Here is an 11,975-nt window from a genome sequence, read left to right on the forward strand (position 1 = left end):
AGTTGCAGGAGGTTCCTGGGAAAATATAGCACCAATTAGATAGCGTCTGCAATTTTCAAACGCGCTTAGTTGCCAATTGTTGGTCCTAAATATTAAAAATAAAAACATGTATTACAAATGAAAGTTTCCAATATCCTTATACTTACAATTCCGGTTGTAAGATATAAATGTGTCTCTGTTGCCTCGTTCGCTAATTATCATTATATATTTTCAGAGAAATTGTCCATGTTACTATAAGGCGAAAAAATCAAACGTGTTACGTATTCTTGTATTTATTGAGTTTCAATACCGCCAAACATCACTCTTGAAAACGAGAAATATGAAGAATTATTGTGACGCCACTGAGTCGTCTGAAGAATTACTTTGGTGCCACCTAAACAAGAAATCAAATGAATTGTTTCGGCGCCATGTACAGAAACAGTCGTCCGATACGCTGGCGACCTAGTCAGCTGTACGATACTGCGTCGGTATGGTACTGCGCATGTCTCATTAAAGAGAGAAGAAAGATCTGTGGGATCAGTGGTTGGAATCCTCTTTCTCTTTCCAACAGCGAGACACTTCGACACTTGTGTACATACGGTACATACGCATGCATACGCATACATACCGTGGCAAGTGGCATGTGCGTGCAACTGGCATCTATTGCCACTCATCCAGCGTCACATCTTCTGGCCAATCTCTGCCGGTGTCCGCTGTCGATCAACTTTCCCAAAAATGGACAAAAAACCCACCGCAGGTAAGGTATTCACGCCGGTAGAATTACATCCGAGCTATTTCACCAATCACAACGCAAACACAGTCGACGACATAACCAAAATGACGACCACTCTGGAATTTCATACCTACCCAGCTGTGTGACAGAGCAGCCTGCTGTTTGTCTAATTCTTATCTACTCAATTTCTAACTCTATGACAATACCCATTCTGGGTTACGATTAGATTAGAAATCGTTGCTAGTGTTGGCATAGTATCGATTGATAATTGTCTCATTGATTGCACCTGGGTTGACAGAGATCGAATATTTACAGAACCCTTTGTAATCCTCACCCATCTTTCTGCAGGTGAACCAATTCCAATATCTACACAAAAGTCTCTAACGTCTTCGCACGATCCTGGGTGGAATGATCCGCCGAAATGGGCCTATTCCCAGTCCCCGACTACGTCTTCCAGTCCGACGAAGAGAATTCTGAATAAAAGAGTAGCCTTCCCACTGGGTTCCACTCCCCCGACGTCCAGTTTTGACTCTAATCAGCCACTGAATCCCCCACCGGCAAACCTTCCTCCGCCTCCTTTGACTGGGAGAAGATTGAGCGCAGGACCTCCTCCGACGACTGTGGCATTTTTTACTGGAATCGACAAAGAGCAAGCCCTGACCGAGTCACTGGACAACTTTGAGAAGGTGATAAATGAGAATGAGGAACTTAAAGGCGAAGGAGATGAAATTAGGCGGAGATTGAACATCATGAAAACCGCCTGGGTAGAAGATAAACTCGGCGAAAGTATTCGGCATAGTATTCTCGAACTATCCAATGGTTGGGTATATTTTTCGAACAGATTACAATTCGCATACTAGCCGCTCCATTCGTTCAATAATACTAATCTTTGTAATATTTTTCAGCATTGAGAAAAAAAGACGTCGACAATGCGGACAAAATTCACGTGTCTTTGATGATGGATCACACAGCGTTGTGCAGTTCGTGGATTCCCGGTATCAGACACATGATATTAGCCGAGCGGGAAAAACACCTTAAACGCAAACCATCGGCGGACGAAAATTCGAGCCCCCTTCTTTTCCCCTGTGAAATCGCTCCTGACACCCAGCCGGCGCAATGAACATTTTAACCAAATAGGACGTTGAAAACCGCATATGTATACATCTGATGACGCATATTATCGTTATTTTAGGATGAATTTATCACTGTCGAAGTATTTATTACCGACGGCAAGATCATTTTGCATATTCCTTAAACTAGTTACAAGATGTATTAAACGCGCATGGCGCACCAAGACTGTGATTTGGTAGAATGCGAGGTGATTATTGTTTGAATATCAGTAAATATACAGTACCACAAATTGAATGCACTAATTCTTTTCTACTTCCATATCATAGAATCTCCAAATTTTATCATTCGGTTAATACGATTCGTATAGAATTTGCGCAATCTGTAGTGGCGAGTTAAATGTTGCGTACGATCCACTTCATATGCAGAAATTTACGAAAGCACCGATTCCACTGTTTCGGTGGAGATAAAAAGAATAAATCATTTTTACTGTATGGAATTCATATTCGCCATGGATAATACATACACGCCAGGGTGGTCCTTATTTAGGGGTCGAAAGAATTTTCATTGGGACGCCCCCCAGATTTGTTCCACGTCATTATGAAAAAATCTGTGTAAAGTTTCAAACCTCCACGTCAACTGGAAGGCGTGCTCTAAGCTCCAAAAGTTTTAAATCTAAAATACATATAGTTGTTGTAACCAATTATTTCGTTTTGTATGAGTTTGGTATAAATTGAGGGACCGATTTGAAACTTGGTAAAGTTGTTGCTTATACTGATAGGAATAAACTCTGAAAATTTCGAAATTTTGTCACGTATTTCACATTCAAAGCTTTCGTAGCTTAAGAGACACCTTTTCCAGTCGACGTACAGGCTTGAAATTTTACACAGATTTTTTTATATTGATTTGGAACAGATCTAAGGGGCGTCGCAATGAAAATTCCTCCGACCGCCAAATAAGGACCACCCTAATATACACATCATCATCACGACATGATAACAACAATGATGTCTCCGGCATCCTCGAATCCCGAATTTGACTCAAAAGCTCGAGAATAATTTACTTGTTCTTCCGTCCCCTTTCTTGATAGATATTTTTTCGCCACGAATTATCACAGCTAACGGTGTGTCAAGATAGTATTACCGCATTCGATTGAAATGACCTTTGAACTTTTTCCTGGGGCGGTTAAACGCATCACTGTGATTTGAAGCAGCGCGTGTCTCGAAGCGCTGAACCGTCAGAGCTTGCGAATGCAAGCTGCAGTTGCGAGGATATCGGCGCACGGCGCGGACTTCGACAAGGGCTGCTTTATTTCAAAGAGGATTCCTCCCTCAGCGAGGAGTCCGTTTTCCATAAAACTACGCTCCTGCCATCGGCTTCGAAATGAAGTACAAACACATCGCCAAAGTTGGCGTGTCTCTGATATCTTTTCTCATTATCCTGTCCGGTTTGATGTATTACTTCAGTCAAGGTACGTTCTCAGACAATTTTTCTTGTTTTCTGACAATCTACATCCCACGAACCGAACGAATGCTACGTTCGACGAGTTGTAAAGTGTGCAAAAAAGAAAACGTGATGTTTGTATTTGCAAGTGAAAAGGTCTTCGAAGCCTTCCGAAAATATTACAACGTTTCTCATCTATTTTTGGTGAAATTCAAAGATTTGAAAAAATATTCAGTGGATTTTCGAAAAATTTGAATGATCTTCCACATTCTCCCCGAGCTTTTTTCAAATTGAATTCAAAATGGTTTTTTTGATTTTCCACTATTCATCATTTTTTTTCAAATTCTTAGAAAGTTCACTAAAAATTTGGAGTGCAGTTTCTAAATTTGGCTTAAAAAAAATTTTCCTTAATTTTTGCTGCGAGTTTTCTCACCAGAATTTAGTTAGGTTTTTTCTGTATTTTGGCGAAAAACTCAGCCAATTAGTCGATAAATCATGACCATAAACTTTGAACCATATTTCGCATTCTTCGACACGCTCGGATTGTAATTAAAAGCGAAACTTACATCTTCGCGGAGACAAAAGCTTACTGCACTAATGCGATTAACATTTTAATGACTTTGCTGTCCAATTACCGTTTGATCTGTTCGTCAGATATGATGTAACGAATTGGTATTCGTGTAGAATTACACATTTTGCATGCTGTTTAAAATTAGAAATTCGAATTGGTTGATTTGAAAATTTGTCAATCTTTTGCTATTTGATCGCCTGCAATTTATTTTTGCTGGCAGCAACTCCTAACTGCCGTACAAACAAATTGCAATTTACACGCAAAATTACCTATGAACTGTGAGGGAAATAATATATGAGCAGTTGGATGGACAATCACAGAATTACGCTTATTGTAATGACGCAGGTTCTTTTCCAGTGCAATACGCGTGTAAACAAATTAATAATCTCGTTGTCAGAAAGGCGAATAACATACTTGACATTTTGCTCGAGTTATATCTGGATCCTTTCAGATTTATACTGTTCGTTAACAATCCGTTGGCATTCTCTTACAATTAGTTGGAATATATCGTCGGATACGTAACATAAAAAGAGTAACCGCCACGCAAACACTTTTACGCATTACAAGTTTACGATCAGCCTCAAACGTAATTGTGGAAAACTTGATGATAGTTTTTCCCTCCGATAATGGTGATAATATGCGTTCTGCCGTCGAAGTAGTGAATTCATTGCGACGACCACCTTCCAACGAATAATTTCCATCAGCGGACGTTATTGATTATGCATCGATAGCACGGCTACTACAATTACAAACGGTCGAGGAAATGTAGTCAATTTCAATTTCAAGGTGATAAATAATCAACAATGTCACGATTGCGCGGATTTTCAAGATCAAATGCCAAAGGTGAAATTGCCAAGGCGCAACCGCTCAACGTATCGACTTTTGAAAATAGAAATTAACGATCGTTTCCTTGTTATAAATAAGGTTGAGCAGCCTCGGATCGAGTTCAGCGTGGAATATGATCGTATATAAAAGTTGAAAAGATAAAAAATAAAAATCTCTTACATTGTACGTGCCAAGGTACGACTCGTCAATGAATCAATATTAATAAAGATCAGTTGACATCTCGCGGTTCGCACTCGTCAAAGAATCAAATCTTCCCCTCTCCGAAACTATTACCTCCGCAGAATATGAATGACGGCCATAAAAATTGTAAGAGTGCCTTAAGGACGGGGGTATACTGCTTGGTCGGTCTCAAATCGTACGTATTTTTAGAAGTTTCTTTTAAAAATTAAATTGAAAACCCTAAGAGCAATTTGCGTTTCAGGGCTTTACTACTTATAGTTTTACTTACACGAGCCATACCGTCATTTCGTTAATAATTTTGATGAAAAAATTGCAAAATATTCTTGAAACTATAAATAATAAAGCCTTCAAATTCAACTTGCTGTGAGTGTTCGCATAAAAAAAAAAAACTCAAGTAGGTATGATTTGAACCGTCCAAGCTGTACCCCCCCTCTTAACTCGTCTTACAGCGTGTCATGAATGGTAACGTGCATTAATTAAGGTATCTCGAGAATAAATAATTCAATATTTCCCAACAACTTGGCCACGAAACTTGAAAGTAGAAAGGCAAGACCGAAATCTTTAATTATTCGCAGACGAATGTCCGAGGGGGACGTTTCCCTGCGCCAACAGTACCGTCTGCATTGCTCAGCGCGAGTGGTGCGACAAAGTACCAAACTGCCCGTACGGGGACGACGAGAACGAGGACGAATGCTGTGAGTTTGAGTTGAAGCCTGGAGGTATATTGGTACTAATATAAAATTATTCTCTTTTTATTTGCGCAATTTTGCAGTCGATTCGAACGGAAGTTGGGACTTTTTCTACTCGTACGCAATGAGCTCGGGCATCGAACTGACCTGCGGTAATTTAAGAAACGGTTATCGAACCAGATTTAACGCTTTTGGATATCTTCAACTCGTCTTTCTTCATTCCAGAAAGTTTTCAACCACCAAAAAAATGCCATCGTGGGAGAACGGCGTGTCAAGTGACATGCGTCGGAGCAGGACTAACAAGGATTCCGGAGAACATGACTTCGAACTTGACTAGCATTTGAGTGATTTAAGATAGACTCATAGTTTAAAAAATTTCTATTACGAGTAGGATGAAATAGAGAAAAATTTACCATGTCAAATAGCACTGCGTCTTATTTGCAAAATCGCTTTACAGAGTCCTGACGAACAACTCGCTGAGCACGATAGGAAAGAATGCATTGGTTTCCTACGGACGGCTAACGACGCTGTGAGTCGATTCTCTGTAAGGAATATTTTTTCTCATACTCAATTACTTTCGATAAGATTCGGGATGCGTTTGATTCCAGGTTGATGGACGACGACGAGATAGCGCAGATTGAGCCGGGCGCCTTCGAGAATCAGAAAAATCTGGTGTGGCTGTAAGTGCAATTTTATCCAAGATAGGGTTGAGCGGGAGGTGCCACCCTTACGCAATAACTGGAAAGTGACCGTTCGCAGGACTCTGTTGAACAATAAGCTCACCGAGCTTCGCAGAGGACATTTTACCGGGCTGGAATCCCTCAAGATGCTCCTTGTCGAAGGAAACCGCATCGAGTACGCCGATCTCACCGATTTCGAGAACCAAACTTCCGTGGGATGGATGTGAGATCGCAAAATTTTCTCACTTTAATTTGCAGCCTCAAAGTTACATCATGTCTTTGCCAATAAGTGACAGCGTTTTGAGAACGCATCGAGTATTTCTCGTCAAACGTCCGAGTAATTTGTCTGTAATTTCGCGTATCACACAAATTGCACTCACCGACGTATGCGAATAATCGTGGGGGTGGTTGATGCAAATTGAGAACGCGTATCCTGTTACGCGGAGACGGAAAATTCTTGCAATCAGGGAAATTGTAGTGAATTAGAAACGCGGCCCGGTATATCGCTTCGTTCCGCTCGCAAATTCTCACTTTGCACACGATGTAAGAACACGTTATACGAACGAAGTAGTGGCCGCGCGCATTCCCAGGTTGCACCTATTTGTGTACGGATTGCACAACGAGAGATTCGAGTTTACTCCAATCTTGAGAGTGTAGCTTGTCGGGCTGTTTGGAAAAAGTAGATCGCTTAAAGCATCGATATTGTACGGTATTGTACTCAAATGTATGACGACTGAAATCTTTTACAGCGGATTAAATAGAAACAATATTTGTTCGAGCTGCTTGAAGCTCCCTTACATGCCACGTTTGAAGGAACTGTAAGTTTATCTACGTAAACGATTTCGCACTGTAATTCCTCGATCAGCCGCCAATTACTCTCTGAAATTCATATACCACTGTAGGTACTTGGAAATGAACAGAATCGATGAAATCTCGGAAGATTTGCTATCCGGATTGCCAGGTCTGACCGGATTGTACGTATCACATGCTCGATCGTGATTCGGTATCGCGGAATTGTTCAGTTTGAAAAATTTCAGTTATCCGCAGTACACTTTTTTTCGCAGGAGCCTGAAGAACAACGAAATTCGCACGATACGTAAGAACGCGTTTAAGAACCAGCAGAATCTCGTTGAACTGTGAGTTTTCACTCACATCACGCAGCAGGCAATCGATAAGTGTGTCGAATTCAGTCGAAAATGTAACTTTTTGTAATTTTTCCAGCAACTTGGCATACAACGCGATAATTACCCTTTCACCGCATCTATTTCTTCCGTTGGAAAAACTGCGGAAATTGTAAGTATCGCACTGTGATCGTTCTCCTCGTTAACTCAGGTCTGCCAAAAAATATTTCATATGATCCGCATGGTATGTTTTTGGCAAATATTGTGTTTTCGAGTCCGAAGGATACAAAATTAAATTCCATTTCCCCCAATGACGTACGGTATTTTTGCAAAATACAAGGGTGTTTGCATGAAAAAACAGCCTAACATTAATGAAAAAACTACCGTTTCATCACAACGAACTAAAGAATATTTCTTATAAAATGAAACAAACAATTCCTTCGTGAAATGACCAGGCTAGGCGCGTGATTATTGCAAAGAGTATCTCCACTAATCCCGATCCCACATACGTACCACTGCACGATCACGGTGTAATCTCGATACGTGCTTCGGCGTTGCAACAATTGTTTGCTCCCGTCGACCTGCACCTACGTATCGTAAATTCAACACACGTTTTCCCCCCCTCTCGAAAATATCACGTATCGCCTTGCCTGACGGGAAATACTTGCGTTCCGGATTTTCCACTCTATGCAAACGGCAAGAAATATAACTGAATTTCACGGATAATCCCCAGTTGTCGAGTACGATCCTTTTCGCTTCACAGGATCCTGGGCTTCAACCCGATCGAGAATCTGAGCATAGACGTTCTGAATCCCTTGCAGGATCTTCGATCCCTGTAAGATACGTTATTTTTTTTATTCATTTTAAACTTATCGACTTACAACTTGAGATACGTTCACAGACTGACATGGTATTTGTTTTGCACAGGGACCTTCAAGAAATCGAAATCGATAACATGGACAAGAACGTATTTTCAATGTTACCGAATTTGTCATTCGTGTGAGTTTATACACAGCCAATCCTGGACCGAAATTTTATTCTACTCATTCTCTGTCCCATCTTTGCAGATATTTCAAGAAATTTCACTACTGCACAACCTACGCGCCACAAGTTCAAGTTTGCCTGCCCCGAAGCGACGGTAGAAAATAGTAGCTTACTATTTTTCCTAACCGAGTGCGCGAACTCTGACTTTGCGCACCCGGTTAGAAAAACGATATTCCAATTCCCACAACCCGAACGTTTGAAAAATCTAACTAATTTTCAAACGAAACACAGGAGTATCTTCCCTGTCTGATCTTCTGGGTAAGCCTCTCCTGCGGGCTGCGGTCTGGGGCATATCCTGTGTCACGTGTTTGGGGAACGCGCTGGTCCTTTGGGGGCGACTAACGGCTAGAGATGAGAATCGGGTGCTCAGCATAATGATCAGAAATTTGGCAGGTGAATATCGTTTCGACAACGTTCCCACTTTGTTCATCGCTCGACCCTCACACCTGATTATTTCAGTCTCCGACATGCTGATGGGATTTTACTTGTTGACGATCGCTGCGAAGGATTTGCAGTACCGCGACGTCTACAACGTGATGGCAAACGACTGGATGAGTTCCTGGGGCTGCACGATAGTCGGAGCTCTTGCGATGATCTCCTCCGAGGTTTGGACGCAAGCTTACCGTTGATTTATCATTGTTTAAATAATTACACGTCGCGTGATCGTTATTGGAAAATTTCAAGGTCTCGGTTCTGATACTGTCGTTCATGTCGGTGGAGAGATTCGTACTGATCGCATCGCCTCTGAAGATCAATCGACCATTGACAGCACGGAATGCCTATTCGTCGATGATAGTGATCTGGGTGGTCGGCGTCATCGTTGCTCTAATACCGAGTAAGCGATTTAGTATCTCGTGTTTGTTGAACCGAAAATATTCACGTAATAATTTGAGAATCGTCAAGTAAACCCCGCAGAGGTAATCGGGTGTTATTTGTTCGTCGCTTGGTACGGAAACTTGAAAAAACTAACGATATAAAATCCTAGAAACGCGATTAAATAGAATATATACTCTGTGATAAGTGAACATCCTTATAAGTATTTATCACATTGTAGTTTGGTGAGATTTAATGATCAAATTATACCGAATTCTTTGACTCAATTTTCATTCAACTTTCGGTATTTAAGGTTTTGAGTTCAATTGGAAGTCTATTGTAATCGCATATCGCTCTCGCATAACTATTTTCAATACTGACTGCGTTAGATCTATGCGGCAGGGAGATACTTTTATTCCTAGTTATACTATTTCAGCTTGGAAATTTGACCTTCAATGTATTATAATGATATTTTAAAGATTCGTGCGAGAAGAGCTGCTGCAAATTCAAAGGTTTGTCATTGATGTTAAATTCATTTAATTCACGACGATGATCTTCAATTATTAGTTATACACTGGAGAAGTAGCACGAGGTTCTACGGGGCGAACGGTATGTGTTTTCCTCTGCACATCGACAACCCCTTTCTCGTCGGCTGGGAATATTCGGCGTTCGTATTTCTTGGGATGAATTTCTTCGGGTGAGCTTTCGGCCGTTGTACATCTTTGTACCTCGTGTGCTTTTCTGCAAAACCTTCACGCGACCTTTCCCGCACAATTCGCAGACTCGTCGTCATCTTCTACGTCTACACGGGTATGTTTGCGAGCATTTGGAGAACGAGACACGCGACCCCCCTTGCTGTCGGCGACTCGGAATTTGCTCTGAGGTTCTTTTTGATCGTGCTGACCGACGCTGCTTGCTGGGTACCGATCATCGTCCTCAAAATCGTGGCTATGACCAAGTACCCGGTACCACGTGAGTGAATATAATAACACCAGCAGAGAGAATGAAAGAGCAGATTAAGTTTTTCATTTATGTAAATTTTCGTACCTCAGTTTTATTATTCGAATCACATTTGTTACGAAAAATATAACCGACTTGGGCATTTTTTACAAAAAAGCCTTCACGCGTCCCTCTTTTTTACGGTTTTGACTGAAATCTGCTCTTTTGTCTTCCTCGTGTTGGAAACAAGGGTCACAGTTTATTAGCTGATAACTTTCAAGCGGTAAGAAAGTGCAATTCGGCAATCCATAAATCTATGTTTTCCTTTATTGGTTTCAGCGGATCTTCACGCCTGGGTCGTCATATTTATTCTTCCGGTAAACAGCGCAGTGAATCCTTTGCTCTACACATTTACGACACCGAAGTTTCGCGAGCGTTTAGCCGAGGGCTGGTTTGGACGGATTCGAAACATTGTCAGCAGAAGACAGTCCGGTATTTTTGATGAAATATAGTTTTACATGTCGTTAATTTTTTTTTTTTTTTATTTCTAATCACGTTCATACTTATAAAGATTCTCAACCGATTGCTACTTCCTCTCTTATTATCCAGATACGCAGATTTCAAGATCCTCTAGTAACAAAAATGTAATCCTGGTTTTGTCAACGGATCATAAAGAGTCGATTGGCACCCAAGGGATTCGCTACTCGACGCCATTCAACGACGAGGGGTGCAAGAAAAAACTTGACAATCACTCGTTTTGAACGAGCGATGGACAACGAATACATTACGATATTACTATTATGATTACAATTTTTGTCGTTGCTTTTATCCCATCGTGGACAGTGTGAGCGATATTTTATCTTTTCATACGCGGCACAGCTTCAAGTCGAGGCGGTTCAAATTATTCGAATTTATCATGGATGTTAAGTGACTTTTGTAATTGAAAAATTTTATAATTTTTGAATCGACTATGAAATTCTGCTACAATTTATTTTCAATATTCTTATTTATTCCTTTTAGACCGCTGCTGTCAAGAGATTAAGGATTTTCGAGAGTTCTCGTTTTCCGCAAATCTGCATAATCCAAAAATGTCCTTTCGACCATCTCTGTTGTCTTAAGGTGGAGATTCACGTATTCCAATAATCAAATGTTTCAAAGTGAAATTCAAATTTGCTCTTCTTAAGACTCGTGGTGATCATCGACGTATAGTTACAAAATCTGCAACAATACTCGTATCAGTATGATTTGCACCATGTACCTTGGAGTAAAAAATTGCTTTCAAAACTTAATTCCGTTATATCGTTTGTAGAGAAATTCTTTTCGCGGAACATCTTGCGGGTAATTCGTATGAATTCTCGGAAGACGCGCCACTTCTCTGCAGTTCTCACCGATCGGTGGCGCTATCCTTGACAAAACCCGCAACTGAAATCCTTAGTTAAACATTCAAGCCCGCTTCTCAAGACTACACAAGACAACGCAATCGATTATCCTTCCGGATAAAACTTTGATTATCACCTATATTGTATTGTATATTTTTTTTTTCTGTGACGTCAAATTTTCTTCATAATTGACATCTGTCCCTGGTTCTGGTTTCGCTAATCGACATCAAACTGTTTTTCATTCCGTGTAAAAGGAGCTTTCGGCCGATATAGTTGCCCTCCAGCAATCCTCACTGTATTTCGATTCAGCGATGCAGGGAGTGGCTCAGACCGCGGACTTGCGACCATTGTACACTCGGCCACGCATACAGACGAGGCGTATAACGCGTAACGTGTTATTTACGACGAGCACCCAGTCGGAAGGTCCCGTTAAACTCTTCACCACTTCCAAATTCCCCGAGGCTCCCAGAGTTCGAATTTTACCGCGCGT

At 41.0% G+C, this 11,975-nt stretch overlaps 2 protein-coding genes across 4 annotated transcripts; both read left to right on the forward strand.

The window, feature by feature from the left end:
* Positions 1 to 528: 528 nt before the first annotated feature.
* Positions 529 to 2,077, forward strand: LOC107220853 (steroid receptor RNA activator 1). Its single transcript, XM_015659618.2, has 3 exons — positions 529 to 736; positions 1,061 to 1,531; positions 1,618 to 2,077. Exons 1-3 carry the CDS (start codon positions 715 to 717, stop codon positions 1,830 to 1,832), a joined length of 708 nt encoding a protein of 235 aa, XP_015515104.1. The 5' UTR covers positions 529 to 714; the 3' UTR covers positions 1,833 to 2,077.
* Positions 2,078 to 3,044: 967 nt separating this feature from the next.
* On the forward strand, positions 3,045 to 11,097 carry LOC107220862 (relaxin receptor 1). 3 transcript variants are annotated; one of them, XM_015659627.2, is made up of 21 exons: positions 3,045 to 3,251; positions 5,396 to 5,515; positions 5,593 to 5,661; positions 5,735 to 5,849; positions 5,967 to 6,038; positions 6,118 to 6,189; positions 6,269 to 6,412; positions 6,939 to 7,007; positions 7,092 to 7,163; positions 7,254 to 7,325; positions 7,411 to 7,482; positions 8,074 to 8,145; positions 8,238 to 8,309; positions 8,378 to 8,448; positions 8,586 to 8,747; positions 8,814 to 8,959; positions 9,039 to 9,189; positions 9,735 to 9,864; positions 9,949 to 10,139; positions 10,446 to 10,598; positions 10,716 to 11,097. In XM_015659627.2, exons 1-21 carry the CDS (start codon positions 3,164 to 3,166, stop codon positions 10,865 to 10,867), a joined length of 2,265 nt encoding a protein of 754 aa, XP_015515113.1. In that variant the 5' UTR covers positions 3,045 to 3,163; the 3' UTR covers positions 10,868 to 11,097. The 3 variants fall into 3 exon arrangements, with proteins under 3 accessions (XP_015515113.1, XP_046602018.1, XP_046602019.1); XM_046746062.1 differs by lacking the exons at positions 6,939 to 7,007; positions 7,092 to 7,163; positions 7,254 to 7,325; XM_046746063.1 differs by lacking the exons at positions 6,939 to 7,007; positions 7,092 to 7,163; positions 7,254 to 7,325; positions 7,411 to 7,482.
* Positions 11,098 to 11,975: the final 878 nt, after the last annotated feature.

The sequence above is a fragment of the Neodiprion lecontei genome, chromosome 7 (genome assembly GCF_021901455.1).
Source record: "Neodiprion lecontei isolate iyNeoLeco1 chromosome 7, iyNeoLeco1.1, whole genome shotgun sequence".
In the NCBI taxonomy this organism is placed as follows: Eukaryota; Metazoa; Arthropoda; class Insecta; order Hymenoptera; family Diprionidae; genus Neodiprion; species Neodiprion lecontei.